General features: G+C 37.9%; 3 protein-coding genes across 5 annotated transcripts; 2 read left to right on the top strand and 1 right to left on the bottom strand.

Moving 5' to 3' along the window:
- Window positions 1-733: 733 nt before the first annotated feature.
- On the bottom strand, window positions 734-5,871 carry LOC114356864 (protein PRRC1). 3 transcript variants are annotated; one of them, XM_028310229.1, is made up of 10 exons: window positions 5,832-5,871; window positions 5,529-5,675; window positions 5,357-5,448; window positions 5,066-5,181; window positions 3,940-4,086; window positions 3,729-3,831; window positions 3,236-3,406; window positions 2,494-2,683; window positions 1,665-1,810; window positions 734-796 (listed from the first exon to the last, which is right to left on the bottom strand). In XM_028310229.1, exons 2-9 carry the CDS (start codon window positions 5,667-5,669, stop codon window positions 1,685-1,687), a joined length of 1,086 nt encoding a protein of 361 aa, XP_028166030.1. In that variant the 5' UTR covers window positions 5,670-5,675; window positions 5,832-5,871; the 3' UTR covers window positions 734-796; window positions 1,665-1,684. The 3 variants fall into 3 exon arrangements, with proteins under 3 accessions (XP_028166030.1, XP_028166033.1, XP_028166031.1); XM_028310232.1 differs by having other exon boundaries at window positions 3,940-4,083; XM_028310230.1 differs by lacking the exon at window positions 5,832-5,871 and having other exon boundaries at window positions 5,529-5,825.
- Window positions 5,872-6,724: 853 nt separating this feature from the next.
- Window positions 6,725-10,304, top strand: LOC114356847 (sorting nexin-2-like). Its single transcript, XM_028310209.1, has 4 exons — window positions 6,725-6,961; window positions 7,489-7,602; window positions 8,616-8,859; window positions 10,111-10,304. Exons 1-4 carry the CDS (start codon window positions 6,869-6,871, stop codon window positions 10,302-10,304), a joined length of 645 nt encoding a protein of 214 aa, XP_028166010.1. The 5' UTR covers window positions 6,725-6,868.
- Window positions 10,305-12,526: 2,222 nt separating this feature from the next.
- On the top strand, window positions 12,527-20,009 carry LOC114356863 (uncharacterized). The gene has a single exon (XM_028310228.1). It carries the CDS (start codon window positions 12,536-12,538, stop codon window positions 19,721-19,723), a length of 7,188 nt encoding a protein of 2,395 aa, XP_028166029.1. The 5' UTR covers window positions 12,527-12,535; the 3' UTR covers window positions 19,724-20,009.
- Window positions 20,010-20,336: the final 327 nt, after the last annotated feature.

The raw sequence follows: 20,336 nt of genomic DNA, 5'->3' as shown, positions 1-20,336 counted from the left end.
TAATATTTGTGTTTGTACGATATAAATTAAAACGATCATGACACCGCAATAATTTTGTACGAGTATCTGCATCAAAGTAATAAAACATTTTATTAGACGTCTGATTAAATCGATAACAGTAATATCATAAAGAAGTCAAGAAGTACCTAGGTACAAGTGCCATGATGCGATGTCCAAAGTTTACTTTCACTCGATGAGTTTTTATGACGTACCTATCCTATGTATTTGTTAAAGGGGCGAATTTGCAACAAATATGGATACCTGCATGTACGAGTCTAACTCCCGTATTCACAAACGATAGGTACTTGCTTAAGTGAAGCAGAAAATCGAACGCACAGCGCTGAATAGAGCTCTGTGGTTGGTTCTTGTGTCACCCTGTGCATCCATGCGCACTGTAAGACCTCATAGTAATATTTGTGAATACGGGCGTAACTTTACGGCAGAAGGAATTTATTAATAACTAGCGCCCGCGGCTTCACCCGCGTGAAATTTAGTGTCACAGACAAAAAATAGGGTAGCCTATGTGTTAATCTGAGTTACAAACAATAATACTGTAAAGTTTCAACAAAATCCGTTCAATAGTTTTTGCGTGAAAGAGTAACAAACATCCAAACATCCAAACTTTCGCATTTATAATATTAGTAGGATTTCTTACAAGAAATCTTAGGTTTAATGAAAATGAAAGTCACTTATGGCCCCAATAAAAATAATTTAATTTTCTTATTTTAACGTACAATTAATATATTACATTTAAATACAATTATAGTAGTAGATCTTATCGTCTTCCATTCCGCTTCTGAAACAAAATATTTATAAATATATTCAGCTGATAAAGCTATCAATCAACTGCATATTTCTTTAGATATGAGTCTATAATACCTATAAACTTTATAATAAAACATTATAAAGCCGTATGTCACGATATATTCAAATAAAAGGCTTACAGCTAATCTAACAAATATACAAAATTTCATTCTTTCATTTCAGCGCGAGTTAAAAATGATTTGTAATGATGATTTGCATTAACAACAATATTATAAGATAATCATAAGATGGGACCTAAGTAGTTTTTTACAGGACGCCCACACTAACTGACTGACTGTTAAACATAGGACTCCTACAATGATTTGAAGATTGGCCGGTTAGTAGTGGCCTGCATCCAGCGCCTTCCTCAGTGGCGTAACTATAACAGGGCTGGCAAAATGCCACGGGCCCCCGACCTGAGGGCCAAAGACCCTAATCGCTCCCCCTTCGCGATTCTTTAGGGCATGGTCCAGGGTCCCCTCTGAAAAAAACCCTAGATACGTCAAGGGCCCCGTAGGTCATCTGTCCTCCCACGGATGGACATCCCACGCCTGCTGATATGTGGCCTCCATTATGTGGTCAGTTAATCGTGCTATGTGCCCTGCCCATTGCCATTTCAGTACGTTTCCTTAACAAAACGGAAATATTCCCACCTCTCGTTCCCACCGCTGCAACTCTTGTGTAGCCAAGATCTACAGCTTGACCGTTAATAAAAGCCCAACCTATGAAGGTCAAGTTTGTCCCGGGGGAAAGTTAAACTGTCATTGGACCCGCAACGAAAATTAAGCAGAAGAAGGAGTTCGAAATTATGGATCGATATCCCCTGTTTCTTTAACAATAAACAAATAAATATAGCGCACCTCTGCTTCCTCAAGCCAGCCTACGTTTCAGCCGCGGATACCGCAAGCAGCCTTTTGTATGAGCCGGCGAGAGACTTCGCGGCTAACAGTAGAAGTTCACGTCTCGACACGCCCGTCGCGGCCTCCTGCCATTGCGAGTGGTGGACCTGGATGGAAAGGTTGATTTTAAATAGTACATAGGCAGGTACCCACCTGTACATAGGTACATGGACAGATAAGAATACGATCACATTCAACAGCATACCCAGGGGGAGGCAAAAGGGAGAGCAGCTGAACCCAACTATGCCCCTTTTAATCTTATTTTCAACTAGCAGTGCCCGCGACTTCGTACGCGTGAAAATCATTATTGCTCTGCACCTATTACTCGTAGCGTGATGGTATATAGCATAGCCTATAGCCTTCCTCGATAAATGGGCTATCTAACACTGAAAAAAATTTTCAAATCGGACCGGTAGTTCCTGAGATTAGCGTGTTCAAGTAAACAAACAAACAAACTCTATCATTATAAGTATAGATTAGTATAGATATAGATTGAAGGGAGCCTGCCTAAAACTCTGATCCCCTACAACTTCTAGCCCACAATCTTTATCCCGAATACCGTACAAAACGGAAAAGGCACAAAAATGCAAACATCATCATCATTATCCCGTCTGCCTCTGACCAGCACGGGCATTGTAAACCATATCCTCCAATTTTTTGTCTCTGGTATATTAGAGAGAACCGTGCTCCTACAGTGGAGACCAAAAATGTGATTCAAAATTAACTCTTATCACTCAGAAACAAATATTATTATAGATCAAAAAACTGATTCTACTTTGTAATACAATACCTGTAAGTTAGCAGCCATAATGGAGCCAATAGTGACGCTATATCCAGTCTGCGAGTGTTCATAGTCCTTCGGCGTGGCGGCGCCGGCGGCGGCCACGGCTGGGCCGGGCACCGGCGTGCCTTGAGACTGCAGTTGCAGTTCGATTCCCAGCGAGGGCTGTGAGAACACTAGGAGAGACATGTCGAACCATCTGCGAAGAGGAACAATGAGTTTGATGAAAGTACGGAATTTTTAATCACAAAATAGGGAATGATCTCATATTTTCAGTGCTTATCTGTATCTAAAATCTCTAAAGATACTTAGGTATCTATATCTTAGGATACAGATATTTGTAGTCACTAAACACGTTGAAACAAAAAGCAGTGTCTCATACTAGTTCGCATAGGCGCGTGTTATGTGATGTCGCGCTCAGCTGGTTCCTTACAACGTTAAAACCATCTTTTTATTTGCAGTTCATTTCAGTAATTCTTTTTAAAAAAATGCTTTAAATAGTTAATTAAGGTAAAATTCGATAGAATATAATAGAAAACTTTTTTTTTAAAGAAAGGTACAATATTTTATTTATTTTATTGCGATAGTTATTACCTTATAGAAACTGACTAGTTCTGATATGGAATGAATGTATTATGTCCTTGTTTTATCTTAATAATACTGGGACGTGTATAGTGCCTTTCAAAAGCCTACTTACAAAAATTAAATGAGTTATATGAGTTTTTATTAAAAAATTATAAACATTACCGACCTGTCGCTAACTGTCTCTTGTAAGAACCCTTCAACAGCCACCACTGGAATATTGTTATTAAGATCCGAGCGCGTGGATCGCACGTGCGCGATGCGTTGTTTCGCCGCCGCGTACGCAGCCGCGTAACCAACCGGCTGAGCCGCTGTGACGTCACTTTGCGCTGGGATACCTCTGAAAAAGAAGTTTATTGGTGTTCAAGACACATGTCAATAAAAAACATAAGCACGCCAAATCATTAATGCTAAAATATTGGACAAAACTGAATAATTTTCATTTTCATGATAAGTGCCATCTAGTATCAAAAAACCGAACTTTTGTATTTGTAAAGAGATATTGCTAGTTTTGAGAAAGTGATAATAGGTGGCGTTATCAGTAACTTGTTCCACGATAGAACCTTATTATTTTTGTCTAAATTTAGTTTTAATTTGTTTATTTAAATTGTTAATTTATCTAGATTTTCATACTGTATTGTTTTCAAATAAAAAATACTTACACAACTGTTGCTTTCCCAAAGACTGTTTGAAATGCTTCTCTAATAGGTGAAACCTTCGCTTCTTTATCTGATGCCACCACAAGGTACAAGTCACCACCAGACTCTAAACATTGTAAACACAAACATTTTAGTAGGTATATTGTTCTAAACAATTTTAGATCTAAACATTTACTATATTGTTTTAAAAGAACATCAAATGGAATGAACTTACTAAGATATTCCTTCATTTGTGGATCCAGGGTGGTGATCATGGTGTCCACAGAACTCTTGGCTTTCTCAGCCACACGGTGGAGAATTCCTCCAGTAGCCACTGCACCTTTCACCCAGGTGAATAAGCCACTGCCTGGCATGATGTCTCCTGGAATATTTGAAACTCATAGAATCTGAGGCTAAAATGATAATACCTATAAATTCTGGGCATTCCAGGAACTCACCAATAAATGGCAATGCCAGATTTTGTATGGAAGGTGGCGTCTTTTTTTTTTCGCGCGGCCATCGACCAAACTTTGTTTTTTGATTACAAAATAGTGTAATAAACCAAACTTACTATGGCATATATACCTCTAAACTCAGTCTAAACTGAGTTACGAGCATTAGAAGTTTGATGATTTTCATACTAGATTTGCTTTTTGCGCGCAAGTTTTGTAAGAAATTGCAACAAAATATTGCGCTATTTTTTTATTGCGCTGATTCTGCTTCACACTGATGTCTGGAGCCTTTAATGGATGGTATTGTTTGTTCACACATACAATGTCACTATTTTGTTGCAATTTCTTACAAAACTTGCGCGCAAAAAGCAAATCTAGTATGAAAATCATCAAACTTCTAATGCTCATAACTCAGTTCAGACTGAGTTTAGAGGTATACATGTCGTAGTAAGTTTGGTTTATTATACTATTTTGTAATCAAAAAATAAGGTTTGGTCGATGGCCGCGCGAAAAAAAAAAGACGCCAATTTCCGGCATTGTCTTTTTTAAGGCAAATATTTTTTTTACCAATGGTTTAAAAATAAATTCATTAGAGGCATTTTGCCTTCCAATCTTTTTATAAAAATTATTATGACTAAAATTTACTTTTAAGGGCTGATTTTTCAATCGTCGGATAACTTTTATCTGAAGAATAAGTCTGGCACATTGACAGTGTTTGTATGGGAAATATGTCAAAATGACAAGGTTATTCTTCAGTTAAAAGTTATCGGACAATTGAAAAATCGGCCCTTAATACAAGAATTAAAACTTCTTACCTGTACCATCTGGTAGATGAATAAAAAAAAATTACATATATCATTTTGTTTTGGACTTTCATTAAACAATTATACCATAGTTCAAGATAATTACCAAGTCTGTCAACATCAGCTGCTTCAGGCAGGGAATCTGGAGATTGTGTGGTTTGAGAGTCCTCGGGTGACCTGATTGGGAGAGTTGGTTCTCCTTTGCTAAGTGGGATAGCTGGACTGTAAATAAAAAGTAAAACCTTCAGTAAGCAAACACAAACAGTATTTATTGATGAACTATGTTTTCTTAATAACCAGTGCAATAATTATATTTTTAACATTTTAAAGCTAACTTTCCATAATAATGTTCCTACATTTAACTCTATAAAAAAATTGGCAACTCTAAATACAACACCTGAACTTTTCTTGGTCTGGATCCTCTTTGGCCTGCACTATGACAGGCTGGACTGGTTGAGGAGCAGGGATAGTCTGTGGCACATTTGGTTGCTGAAATACAAATATCAATTTTCGACTGTATACTATTATTTTAAGGTTTATTTATATAAAAACAATCTATGATAACTCACTTCAGACGGTGCTGCAATAGGGGCAGATGTTATAAAACTGGGAAGCTGGGCTGGCGGGGCCACGCTGGAGAGAAGGTTCCCTGGCACGGCCACCGGCTTCGGCGCCTCCGGTATCTTCGGCTTCTTATCAGAACCGCTCATTTTGCCCTAAATACCACCATACAACATGTTTTACACAACGTACAAAATACGCATAAAAATTACACGGATGTGTTGAAAATTCTGTCGTTGAAGTACAGTAAATAAATTTTTAGACAACGCATACTTAAGGAAACAAGAAACTATTCAGGAAATTGCATTTACCTCTATCACAAAAACAAAACAACAAATCCACTTTCCTGTGGTTTTTAGGGTTCCGTAGCCAAAATGGCAAAAACGGAACCCTTATAGTTTCGTCATGTCCGTCTGTCCGTCTGTCCGTCTGTCCGTCTGTCCGTCTGTCCGTCTGTCCGTCTGTCACAGCCGATTTACTCGGAAACTATAAGTACTACAGTGATGAAATTTTATGGGAATATGTGTTGTATGAACCGCTACAAAATTATGACACTAAATAGTAAAAAAAAGAATTGGGGGTGGGGCCCCCCATACATGTAACTGAGGGATGAAAATTTTTTTTCGATGTACATACCCGTGTGGGGTATCAATGGAAAGGTCTTTTAAAATGATATAAAGTTTTCTAAAAAACATTTTTCTTAAAGTGAACGGTTTTTGAGATATCAGCTCTCAAAGTCGTAAAAAGTATGTCCCCCCCCCTCTATTTTTATAACTACGGGGTATAAAATTCTAAAAAAAATAGAGGTGATGCATGCTAATTAACTCTTTCAACGATTTTTGGTTTGATCAAAGTATCTCTTATAGTTTTTGAGATAGGTTGATTTAACTGTTGCTGCTACGGAACCCTTTGTGCGCGAGCCCGACTCGCACTTGGCCGGTTTTTTGACGTAAAATTGACAGCTGATTTCTGACAGCACTCAGTTTGCCACGTAATTTTTCAATTATTTCTGGTAGGTGAAATTATTATGAAATCTCTGTTCCTTTAGACTGTTTTTATGTTTTTTGAATAATTTTATTTAAAATTAATTACAATCAAACATCAAAAGATTATTTTGTGTAAAAAAAAAAAAGTAATCGGTCCGAATCACTCCGTCAATGTTTTATTGATTACCGTCCAATCATCATACGTCACAAAAAAGTGTCAGTTCTGCTAGATCTGTCAAACTATTGTCAAGCAACCCAATCGTATCGGTGGATTTATCTCGCTGTTTTCAGTATTATTTCATTGAAATACGTGTAGTTTGCTTTGGTTGTGCTTGCAAGTGTTGGATTGTGTATTTTGAACCATGTCGGAGGGGCCAGACACACCGCCCTTTAGCACGGTCGATATTAACAATGATAACAGGGATGAAGAGGATCTTTTTGCGTCTGCGGTCCAGGTATCTTATTGGAATCCTGTTTTATTAACTTGTTGTGCTCGCGTCCGCCCCCGGCAGCGCGCCGGGTGTCGCGTCAACGCCCCTTGCCCGTCACAACTAGATCTCAAAATTACATTGAAAGTTTCAACAATCTACTGGAGATAATTATTCAATAATTAAATTACAACAGCTCACGTGAAATATGTCTATTAGCATTAATAATCACTCGTCGTTCTCTGTGCGTCATGCAGTAATTTCCTGTAGTTTAACAGATCTATAATTATTGTATAAGCTGATAAAATTTTGTGGAAACTTGAGTATGTAGGTATTTGGCTAAAAAAATGACTATCCACTCTCTGATATTTATGATGGAAAATGGAAATAATATCCACACAATCACTCACATCATTTACAATGTGCTTTAGGTATTTGTGTATGTGCCTGAAATAGGTTAAGGAAACAATATTAACATTAATAACCTTAACTTTAGTATGAATATTTTATAATGTTTATTTTATCTATAATATATTACCTACTTGTAATTACAGGAAGTCAGCCTGGACCCTGAAGTCAACGGAGCCCAAGAAAGCATGGAAAAGGTGACCATAAGTGATGCACTGCCGTCTATAACTACTACATTAAGCAGCCCCATAATGGAAGAGGTATGAACATACTTATTGACTCCCTGTGTCCTAAAAATATGTTTGAAATAATATTCAAACTCTTGTAGTCAAAAACTTTAAATAAAATTCTAATAAGATATGAAAACTGATAATAAGTAGGTACCTATGTTAGACATATTTCAAAAAAGCAAGACAAAAAAGGTCCACCCTCTTGTATTTATTTGTATAGCAAGTGTATTACTTTACATCTCAATGACCAACCATATAAAAATAGTAAACTTGTGCAGTGTTTTCTTATAAAATTAAAATGTTGTGATGTATTTTATCTCTGTTGTGACATTGATATGTTGTCATTATTGATAATCCCTTAGATTTTATATCTTTAGGCTGGGTTGCACCATCTTACTTTAACAAACATCAAAATTCTGTCAAACTCTATACAATACAAAATGCACCGGCTATCATTATAATTACCGTTAAAGTTAGGTGGTGCAACTCAGCTTTAGAATTTTTCTTTTGAGAAACAATTATGTAGTGATAACAATATTCAACAGAAAACTTAAATAACTAAGACAGATAATGCTATCAGTCACTATGACTAAGGCAACATGACGTGATGCATAATGGGTAATTTCTTTCTCTAAATACTGAGTTAAAATGTAAGAATTATTATGATTTCATGACCATGTTTCTGCTAGAAAGATGTGCGAAATATGCAAAATTAATGACTGAAAAACATTCTTCATTTTTCTCTTGAATATTAATTTAAATGGGCTTTTTTTTATTTTTTTTATCTACAACGAATTTCCACATTATAATAAAATCATTTTGTCTATTTCTTTTTAGGAAAATAGTCAATTTACTAATATTCCCAATTATTCCTACTGTTGAACTAAATAATCTATTTGTGTCATGAATTGAGTAGGTTCACCACAAAAGTCCAGTTTAGATGGCAATTCTTATTGAGTACTGACCCTCGGCAGTTATGATCCTACACCAAACTCTTGTAGCTGGTATTAGTGTTTGAAAGTACCTAATTCTCTGTTTCACAGATTGCAACGGAACGCACAAACAACATTATCATCACCATCACAGAACCACAGAAGATTGGCGAAGGCATGAGCTCCTACGTAGCTTACCGTGTACTCACCAAAACCAACATGCCTATATTCAGCAGGCATGAGTTCGCTGTGTGGAGACGCTTCAGTGACTTCTTAGGGCTCCACGAGAAACTGACAGAGAAGTATCTTCGCTCTGGAAGAATAATACCTCCGGCCCCTGAGAAAAGCATAGTTGGTAAGCAACATTGCTAAAATAAGAATTGTGTAGTGTAATTAACATTGAAAAAAAAAACACTTCTAAGCCCAGTGGTAGCAGCGTTAAAAAGTTATCCCCTTGCCATACAAAATGTATGGGAGAGTCAGGTTTTGACTACTCATTGACTTGGGTTTCCCTATTGATTTGAAGAATAAGTGACGTCGTAAGCGCTAATTTGTCATACTAAATCTATGGGGAAATTCTCCTTTGACAATTTGTTGACTACCCTACTTGGTCAGTATTCTTAATTCTTCATTACCTACATGTTTACATTTACATGCCAATGAATAAATGATTAGAATACATAGTCTCAATTCAATGCGCATTATAATTTACGTCATAGAATCATGTTTTGGAACAAGGTAATGCTTTACAAAAACGTTTATTAGAATTACTATGGGTAATGGCTATATGCCAAATCTAAAATAAAGTCACAAGATTTGTGATAATGACTTTTTCCTGTGATGCGGATTTCGGCACGCATGCGGACCTACAGTAGGTACCTACGTGTAAAATCTTACTGCTGGTTGCACGAAGGACAAAGATTTTGTATTGTGTTCCCGCAGACAATCCGCGTTCCGCGTGCGTGTAGCCCGCGAAATAGGAAAAACATGTATGAAATAATGAAATGCGGGCAGCCCGAATGTGGATTAAATCCGCACTACAGGAAAAGGGCACTTAGACCGTGTATGTAACGTGCTATTTTTGGGACAACTTGAATATTCTGAAAGGCAAAATTTGCTGAATGTGTCTAACTCCATATTATTGCTCTTAATTTTGGCTATGGCAGAATCTCAGATCATACTATGATCTGAGGGCAGAATAATAGGGTTTGTGGAAATCAGTGAGTCATACGCCCATATTCACAAACGATGCTTGCATAAGTGAAGCAGCAAATCGAACGCACAGCGTTGAATAGAGCTCTGTCATTGGTTCGTATGTCAACCTTTGCGTTCACGCGAACTGTGAGACATAGTAATGTTTGTGAATACGGGCAATAGTCTTTTGGTCTCATACCACTATAATAACTGTATTCTGTGATAAACTGTAAATGTAACCTGTTATGAGACAAATAAAAACTTTCTATCTGTCTAAAGTTACCATTATCATCATTTCAGCCATAGGACGTCCACTGCTGAACATAGGCCTCCCCCAATGCTTTCCATGTTAATCGATAGGTAGCAGCCTTGTTACCAAAGTTCTTTCTTGTAAATAATTATTCTAATCCAGGAACAACCAAGCTAAAGATGACATCGACGCCGTCAACGGAGAGCGCTAACGGGAGCAACTCAGGCAACGTGCAGTCCCAGTTTGTGGAGCGACGGCGCGCGGCGCTCGAGCGATTCCTGAACCGCGTGGGGCAACACCCTGTGTTGTGCATCGATCCGGACTTCAGGGAGTTTCTGGAGTCAGGTTTGTACTGATTTTTCTCTAGTTGTTCGCAAAAACTCTACAATTGATAGAGTGTAAAGAATTAAAAGATGTGCGTCCAAAAAATACTTCACTGCCTTCCTCTACAACCCATATACTTTTCGGTAACCATGTTTGGTGCCGTCTTGCATCTTAATGTTTTGCACTGCAAATCTATATAATATAAAAGAAAGTCGTGTACGAAGTACAGTGCATTCAACTCGCCCGTAAGCGCGCGGTCAGCATTTACCAATCTGACCCAATTTTAACCTTTTCATTATTTTAATATCTTTAAGTTAGTTCGCGTTCGGTTACCATCGCCGCGTGTACTCAGCATACCATTTAACCATTTTACGAATATACCAAGTTTAACCAATTTTGACGTTTTATATTATTTCATATTTATTAATTTGTTGGACTTACACCCGACAAATTTGGTCCTTCGAGCCTTCGGAAAGGTGGGACCTGCCGCGTTGTGAACTTTGTACGTGACGTGTCAGTGACTATCTTTCTGTGTAACCAGCCCTTTGGGGTACTTTACCATTTATCGAACCATTTGACTACGAACCAATCAGTGCAAACCAATTGTAATCATTTTGTGTGACCTGTGACCAATATTTGGATTCCCGGCCACCAACACCACTACTATCAACGACCAGTAAGCAGAACCACCAAGTAAGATCTTTCCATTTTTATACTAATCAACCACTGCACCAACCAACTACCAAAATGTCTTCTATCGCCGATCTTATTGCCGCACAAAAGGAGATTATGGAGAATATGAACAAGCTTTACATGAATTTCAAAAAAGAAGGGAAAGAAAGGAAAACCTCTGATAGCATTAAACGTCGTTTGCAGTCGTTAGAAGCTTTCTGGAGAGAATTTTCGCAAAACCATGAAAAATTAGTCAATATTTGTGATGAAACTGAAGACGATATGTATTTTGAGGATGATTCCTATTTCAAAACCAAGAAATTTTATGACGATGTTAGAGTCCATTTACTCAAAAGTTATGATGAAGTAACCAATCGGTCCCAATCCCCTTCGGGTCCGAAAACCAGTGAAACTCAAAAACCATCAACACCTACCGCACAACCGGGAACCTCAACATCAGAAACCATGCCTAAAAAGGTTCTACCATTACCAAGATTTGTTTTCCATGACGTCGACAAACCAAGTAAAATCGATGAGATGATGAGAAAACAACAAAGCAATTTCAAAGCTCTAGCTCGAACTATTTCTCAAATTAATTTGAACGTTTTATCGGACAAGTGGGAATTTCAAGATGTTTTAAAGANAGTGGGGATATTCACTTAAGGGGGATATTTACTTTACCATTTATCGAACCATTTGACTACGAACCAATCAGTGCAAACCAATTGTAACCATTTTGTGTGACCTGTGACCAATATTTGGATTCCCGGCCACCAACACCACTACTATCAACGACCAGTAAGCAGAACCACCAAGTAAGATCTTTCCATTTTTATACTATAAACCAACCACTGCACCAACCAACTACCAAGATGTCTTCTATCGCCGATCTTATTGCCGCACAAAAGGAGATTATGGAGAATATGAACAAGCTTTACATGAATTTCAAAAAAGAAGGGAAAGAAAGGAAAACCTCTGATAGCATTAAACGTCGTTTGCAGTCGTTAGAAGCTTTCTGGAGAGAATTTTCGCAAAACCATGAAAAATTAGTCAATATTTGTGATGAAACTGAAGACGATATGTATTTTGAGGATGATTCCTATTTCAAAACCAAGAAATTGTATGATGATGTTAGAGTCCATTTACTCAAAAGTTATGATGAAGTAACCAATCGGTCCCAATCCCCTTCGGGTCCGAAAACCAGTGAAACTCAAAAACCATCAACACCTACCGCACAACCGAGTACGTCAACAGCGGGAACCTCAACATCAGAAACCATGCCTAAAAAGGTCCTACCATTACCAAGATTTGTTTTCCATGACGTCGACAAACCAAGTAAAATCGATGAGATGATGAGAAAACAACAAAGCAATTTCAAGGCGCTAGCTCGAACCATTTCTCAAATTAATTTGAACGNTTCAAAACCAAGAAATTTTATGACGATGTTAGAGTCCATTTACTCAAAAGTTATGATGAAGTAACCAATCGGTCCCAATCCCCTTCGGGTCCGAAAACCGGTGAATCTCAAAAACCATCAACACCCACCGCACAACCGAGTACGTCAACAGCGGGAACCTCAACATCAGAAACCATGCCTAAAAAGGTTCTACCATTACCAAGATTTGTTTTCCATGACGTCGACAAACCAAGTAAAATCGATGAGATGATGAGAAAACAACAAAGCAATTTCAAAGCTCTAGCTCGAACTATTTCTCAAATTAATTTGAACGTTTTATCTGAAAAATGGGAATTTCAAGATGTTTTGAAGATTATTGAATCACGTTGGGCTGCAATAGATTCGTTACATTGGGAAATTGACAGTAACTTAGAATTTGAAGACAAGACATATGATGAACTATTTAATCGCTATGAAAATGAGTACTACGACATTAAGAAGTCTATTAACAACAGGATGTGGGACACCAACCATAGAGAGAAGTCTATACCACACATAGATATACCAATATTCAGTGGCAACTACCAACAATGGATATCCTTCAAAGATTTATTCCTAGAAGCCATTCATAAAAATAAATCTATGTCTAGAGCTCAAAAGATGCAGTTTTTGAAGAGCAAGCTACGTGGAGAGGCTGAAAAGCTCATTCAACATCTTCACATTAGTTCAGAGAATTACCAGACCTGTTGGGACATATTGAACCAGAGATATAATAATAAGAAATTAATTTTCAACTCACATATGAACACGCTCATGTCATTACCAATTATACATCAACAGACCGCATTTAACATAAAAAGGCTCCACGATACAACCAATGAATGCCTCAACGCTATAAAAAACCTAGGTGTAGATATAACGACCTGGGACCCCATGATTGTATACTGCATGGCACAGAAACTTGACGCCGAGACCTACAACGATTATATTGACTCGCTACCAGAACCAAGAGATCTTCCATATTTAAAAGATTTCCTATCATTTTTAGAAGGGAAATTTATTGCACTAGAGACTGCTCGCCGAAAAAGTGAGACAAACAAATACTCACAATCTACATCTAATGAAAGACACCAGTATAACCAAAATAATTATACCAACAACAATCAATATAGGACACCAAAGGAAGGAATTTATAGACATCCAAATGCTTGGAGACAGATTGACAATAAACCCTTTATTAACCACTCCACCACCAATACATCCCAAAAATGTTTCATCTGTAATGAGGATCATGTTTTGTATATGTGTACCAAATTTCGAGAATTAACCAACCAAGAAAAACGGAAAGCGATTTCTCAATTGAATATATGCAAAAATTGCCTAATCAATCATAATGGCAGAGATTGCAATTCACAAAAAACATGTCGCATTTGCAACGAAAAGCATAACACGCTATTGCACAATGCTTACACGTATAATCGTCCAGTTGCCAACCCAAGTTTTAACAATCAGCGTCATCAACCAAATTATGTGTCACACGTGTCGAACGATCACCAGTCAATGACCGACGTTTTGTTAGCAACCGCCCAAGTTAATGTCTTAGCAGCTGATGGAACTTACAAGACTATGAGAGCCCTCATTGACCAAGGATCTCAAACATCAATAATATCTGAAAATGCAGCACAACAACTTGGAATACCACGCCAAAGATGTAAAGGCGTTATCTTTGGCATTGGAGCGAAAGAAAACACTTGCAAGGGCGTTATTACCATTACCGTAGCATCATTACATAATGACTTCACCATGGACACTGATGTTTTCATAATGCGAAACCTCATCAAAAAGTTACCAAATCAATCCTTCAGCAAGCCCTCATGGCAATATCTCGACAACATACAACTTGCTGACCCCGATTTTAACCGAAGCCGTCCGGTTGACCTATTACTTGGTGCCGATGTATACTCTCAAATTATGTTACACGGGATTATAAGACAAGACCAATCCCAACCTATTGCACAACAAACGCAATTAGGGTGGATACTGTGTGGAAATATCAAATCTTATTACTGTAATGTTATTCTGAACAACTATGACGACATACAAAAATTTTGGGAGATAGAAGACTTGACAAACAAGCAAGATAATCAATCAACTGAAGACTTATATTGCATACAACAATACCAAACAGAAACAAAACGCCAACCAGATGGTCGTTATGTCGTCAGATTACCTATGAAACCAGATGCAGATGAAAAACTAGGAGAATCTAAATCTAAAGCCATCGCTCAATTTTACCAATTAGAAAAGAAATTATGTAAAAATAACCAAATAGCAATTGGATACAAACAGTTCATGAATGAATATTTTAATCTCGGCCACATGAAAATAAGCCATAATAACCAAGAAATAGAATGTTTTTTACCACACCACTGTGTCGTACGGTCTGAGTCAACCACTACTGCAATCCGAGTCGTATTCAACGGATCAGCAAAAACGGCCACTGGACTAAGTGTGAATGACCTTATGTACAGCGGACCGAACTTACAACATGACCTCCTTTCAGTAATAATTAAATGGAGACAATATAAAATAGGATATGTAGCGGACGCAGAAAAAATGTACAGACAAATCCTCATAAATGAAGATGATCAGCGATACCAGAAAATCATATGGAGAGATTCGCCAAATAAACCACTTCAAGAGTTTCAATTAACCACGGTTACTTATGGAACAAAAGCCGCTCCATTTCTAGCCCTCATGACCATGCAACAGTTAGCGAAAGATGAAGCTCACAGATATCCAGAGGCAGCCAAAGCATTACAGAACAACCTTTATATGGATGACTTATTACACGGTCAACATAACCTTGAAGATGCTGAAAATCTAAAAACCCAATTAATAGAGTTGTGCAAAGCAGGGGGATTCAATTTACGGAAGTGGAAATCAAACGAACCAAAATTAATAGAAAGAGATGTGAATGATAAACAACAACCATTTGAATTTAAACAACAGGAGTCAACCAAAACCTTGGGACTGAAATGGACACCATCAACAGACAAATTTAGTTTTGATATAAAAATCTCATTATTACCAACTTTACAGATAACCAAACGGGAGCTACTCTCTGAAATATCGAAAGTTTTTGACCCTCTGGGATGGCTGTCCCCTGTGACCACCAAGTTGAAACTGCTATTTCAGTCAATATGGCAATTAGACCTTAACTGGGATGATAATTTACCAGAAAATATTAACCAAGAATGGAATGAAAACAAAACAGACTTACAACTTATCAACCAAACACAAATACCAAGATGGTTAAAATGCCACAAAAGTGATAATATAGAGTTACACGGTTTTTGTGACGCTTCAACCAAGGCGTACGCCGCTGTGATTTTCTGCAAGACTCCCTCCTCCGTGACCCTTGTAGCCGCCAAGGCTCGCCTCGTGCCTATAAAGAAAGATGTGACGTTACCAAGATTAGAGTTATGTGCTGCTCAATTAATGACAAACTTGATGAAAACTGTTCAAACATGTCTATCAGAACTCAACGTTAAAACCTTTGGATGGTCGGATTCTACGGCGGTGTTAGGGTGGATTAATGGCGACCCAAGCCGTTGGAAACCGTTCGTGGCCAACCGAGTAACTAAAATCACAGAAATATTACCAGCAGAACAATGGAATTACGTCAAATCCAATGAAAACCCCGCAGATTGTGCCAGCCGAGGCATTAAGGCCGCACAACTTATTGAACATCCAATTTGGTGGAGTGGACCTGAGTGGCTTTCAACATTTGATGAGAAATCTATAGAAAAGAAACCAAAATACACAACACAAGAAGAAACCAAAAAACAGCTTCAAGTCAACGTTATAACCAAACCATATGAAAATGACGTCATCGGTAACTTGATCACCGATAACAGCAATTACTCACGAGTGTGTCGTGTTCTCGCGTGGGTATTACGCGCATTTTCACGTGATCAAAACAAACCATCGTATTTAACCATTGGAGAGCTTCAGAAAGCGAATAATTTATTAGTGAAACATGTACAACAAACTGAATTTTTGGAAGAAATTACCAACATTAATAACAAAACCAAATTGAATCCGAAAAGTCGTTTATTACCATTAAATCCATATTTGGATACTGAAGGTGTGTTGCGAGTCGGTGGGAGAATTAACCATGCCAATATTAGTGAGGAAATGAAACACCCAATTATATTACCAAACAATAACCATCTAACTGATATCATCATTGACCACACGCATAAAATGACTTACCATGGAGGACCTCGGCTCACGTTAGCGTGGCTGAGAAGAAAATTCTGGATTATTGGGAGTAATAACGCCGTGAAAAAACGTCTACGTCAATGCATTACCTGCCGCCGAGCTAAATTTGAAAACAAAGATCAATTAATGGGAGACTTACCAGGTGCACGGACGAACCAAACACGACCTTTTTACCACACAGGGGTTGATTTTACCGGCTTTGTCGAAGTGAAATGCAACAAAGGTCGAGGCATAAAATGCAGCAAGGGATACATAGCAGTTTTCGTGTGCTTAGCCACCAAAGCAGTACACCTGGAACTGGTATCTGACCTTACTTCATCAGCATTTATAGCCGCCCTAAGAAGGATGACAGCACGACGAGGCGCCCCAAGACACATGTATAGTGATAATGGAACGAATTTTGTGGGAGCTAACAATACCATACAACAAGAATATTTCAACTTAAAACAAACCATGGATGATAACATTTACCAAAGTCTAGCAGAAATGCAAATAGAATGGCATTTTAATGCACCATCCTGGCCAAGTGCAGGAGGTATCTGGGAGGCTGCCGTCAAGAGCCTCAAATACCATCTACGTAGAGTACTTGGAGACCAAAAACTTACCTACGAAGAATTTTCTACTCTATTAACACAGTTAGAAGGCTGTTTAAACACACGACCATTATGTGCAATTTCAGAAGATCCAGATGATCTGGACTTCTTGACACCATCTCATTTCCTCAGCAGTGGACCAGTATTAACTCTAATCGAAACTGAAAAAGACCAACGTACCAGATGGCAACTTACCCAAAAGATTTACCATGACATTTGGAAAAGGTGGCAATCAGAATATTTGACGCAATTAAATGCAAGATCAAAGTGGCATCATACCCAAAACAATATTAAGGTGAACGATGTTGTAATCGTCCAAGATGTACACGTGTTGCCCGGAAAGTGGGCACTCGGACGAGTGTTAGAGACTCACCCTGGTAGTGACGGTCTAGTCAGAGTAGTCACATTGAAAACCAAGGGAGGTATATTGAAAAGACCAATAACCAAATTGTCTATTCTACCAATTAACCCTAAAGAAAACCAAAACACATCGCAAAAACCACCCCAACCAAAACCAGAGATGACATCAAATGTTAATGAAACCAAACCAAGTAAGCCAACCATGAACCTGAGAAATAAAACAAAGACTGTTAGTTTTCTATCCATGGCACTTATTTTTCTTATGCTATTAGCCACACCAGCACATTGCGAGTCGTACCATACGACCAACCTGAAAGAAAATCAAACCATATATTTTGACAAAATCAGTAATATGAGACAAATAAGAGACGAATGGAAGCTGGTAGTATTTTATGATATGAACGCATACTGGGACGGGACATCTTTAGTCACAAAATACATAGATTATTTAGAAAAACTCTGCCAAAAAATACCATCGCACTGCCAACTAGTATTGCTACATCTTCGCCATAGTTTAGCAGATTTCGAACACTATAATGAGATTTTAATCAACCATGGACAACTGCCAGAAAACCACCACCGTCGTCGCCGTGGCCTCGTGAATGCCATAGGTTCCATCGCCCATACTCTGTTCGGAGTACTCGACGATGACTTCGCACAACAATACCAGAAAGACCTAACCAAGCTTCGACATGACCAAAAATATCTACACCAGCTATTGAAAAACCACACATCGATAATAGAATCTGAGTACAACGTTATAAAACGAATGGAGAAAACTATCGACCAGCAACATAAAGCATTTAACCAGCATTTGAACCGCCTAGATCAACTTGCCAACACCATGCAAAAGCAAATACAAGAAAACTCAGATGCCAATGAGTTCGCATTATCATCAATCACAGCAAACGGAATACTTATGAACCTCAAAGACATACAGCAAATGTTATTAACCACCATCACTGATATCTTTCATGGAAAGTTTAATATACATCTGTTACAACCCCAACAACTGACTACAGAACTTCATATGATCTCGGGACAAATTTCCAAAGAACTATCATTACCAATCGACAACATTCAAACCGACCTAATGAAAATCTACCATTTATTAACTGTCAAGGCCCGATTTACACAAGAATTTCTGATCTTCGAGATTAAAATACCATTAGTAGGCAGAGATAACTTTGAAATCTATAAATTAATACCAATTCCTATGAAAAACGAAAATCAAATGCACAAAGTAATTACTGTGGCAGACCTGTTAGCAATTAATATACAAAAAGATCTACAAATACCATTTTCCGATTTGCAATTACAACAATGCAGTAACTATGACTCTGAAACATTACTGTGTGCCCATCAAATACCAATATCTATGACTAAAACCGATCAAAGTTATTGTGTTAAAGTAAATGAGTCACTAAGTTGTAAAACAGAGAGCACAAAATGCAAAAACACTTGGATGCAACTACACAAAGTAAACAATTACTTGTACTCATGTTGCAGTGAATGCACCATTCAAATCATATGTGACTATCAAGTTACCATCGAGCGACTCAGCAAGGTCGGGATACTCGCCTTGGAAAGTGGATGCGTCATCAAGGACGACGGGATCACCTTGCTGTCACATAACAAACAATCGACCAATGACATTAAAATGAAACCAGATATTCTTAATATTGAAATTCCATCAATAAATAACATTGTGAACGTTACCATGAATATAACACCGCTAACCAGCACAAACCAAGAAACTGATATTGACAAGGAATTAGAGATTATTGGAAAGAAAATAGAACAAATAAAGAATAATACCAAGGAAGACTTAGACGACACATCCTTCGACAACCATGATTTGCACCACTACATAGCCATCTACCTCCTGACGGGTGCCGGCCTCGTGACTGCTGTGGCCTACGGCGTGCGGAGGATCCGCGCGCGCGCCCAGTGGCCGGCAGCTGAGCAGGCGCCGCCGCAGCCGCAGCCCCGCGCCCGCGCTACTGCCCTGCACCGCAGTGCTAGTGCAAGTGACCAGTGTGATAGTGCGAATGTCCAGTGTACTAGTGCAAGTGACCATGTGTATGCTAAAGTGAAAAAAGTGAAATTACCAAATTCTTTTAATTTTAGTGTTGTTGAATAGAGACTATAAGAATTGAATTTTTAAGTTTACCATGTTATTATTATCACCTTGTAAATTGCACCAATTTATTGTTTTATCATCTTGTATCACCTTGCACCCTCATTTGCTTATTCTTTCTCCCTCGGGAATATGTACGAAGTACAGTGCATTCAACTCGCCCGTAAGCGCGCGGTCAGCATTTACCAATCTGACCCAATTTTAACCTTTTCATTATTTTAATATCTTTAAGTTAGTTCACGTTCGGTTACCATCGCCGCGTGTACTCAGCATACCATTTAACCATTTTTAACCATTTTACGAATATACCAAGTTTAACCAATTTTAACGTGTTATATTATTTCATACTTATTAATTTGTTGGACTTACACCCGACAACATTTAACAGTGATTATTTGATAATTCAACCTTAGTACTGAATAATTAACTTTTTTAAAAAATAAAACCGACTTCAAATGCGTGAACACAAAAAAAAACTAAAAATTGCGTATAAAAAAGTTCATCCCCAATTTTCCACCCTTGGGGGTTGTTTTTTCTATTATTAAATTTAAATGGGACCACCCTTGAGGTATTACCTATACGCCGAAAAAAGATTTGTTCAAATCGGTTCATAATT

This window comes from Ostrinia furnacalis, unplaced genomic scaffold, assembly GCF_004193835.3.
Source record: "Ostrinia furnacalis isolate ACB-3 unplaced genomic scaffold, ASM419383v2 OfSCF2991, whole genome shotgun sequence".
In the NCBI taxonomy this organism is placed as follows: domain Eukaryota; kingdom Metazoa; phylum Arthropoda; class Insecta; order Lepidoptera; family Crambidae; genus Ostrinia; species Ostrinia furnacalis.
The sequence above is the reverse complement of the archived record's forward strand: the minus strand, read 5'-3'. Positions and strand labels throughout refer to the sequence as shown.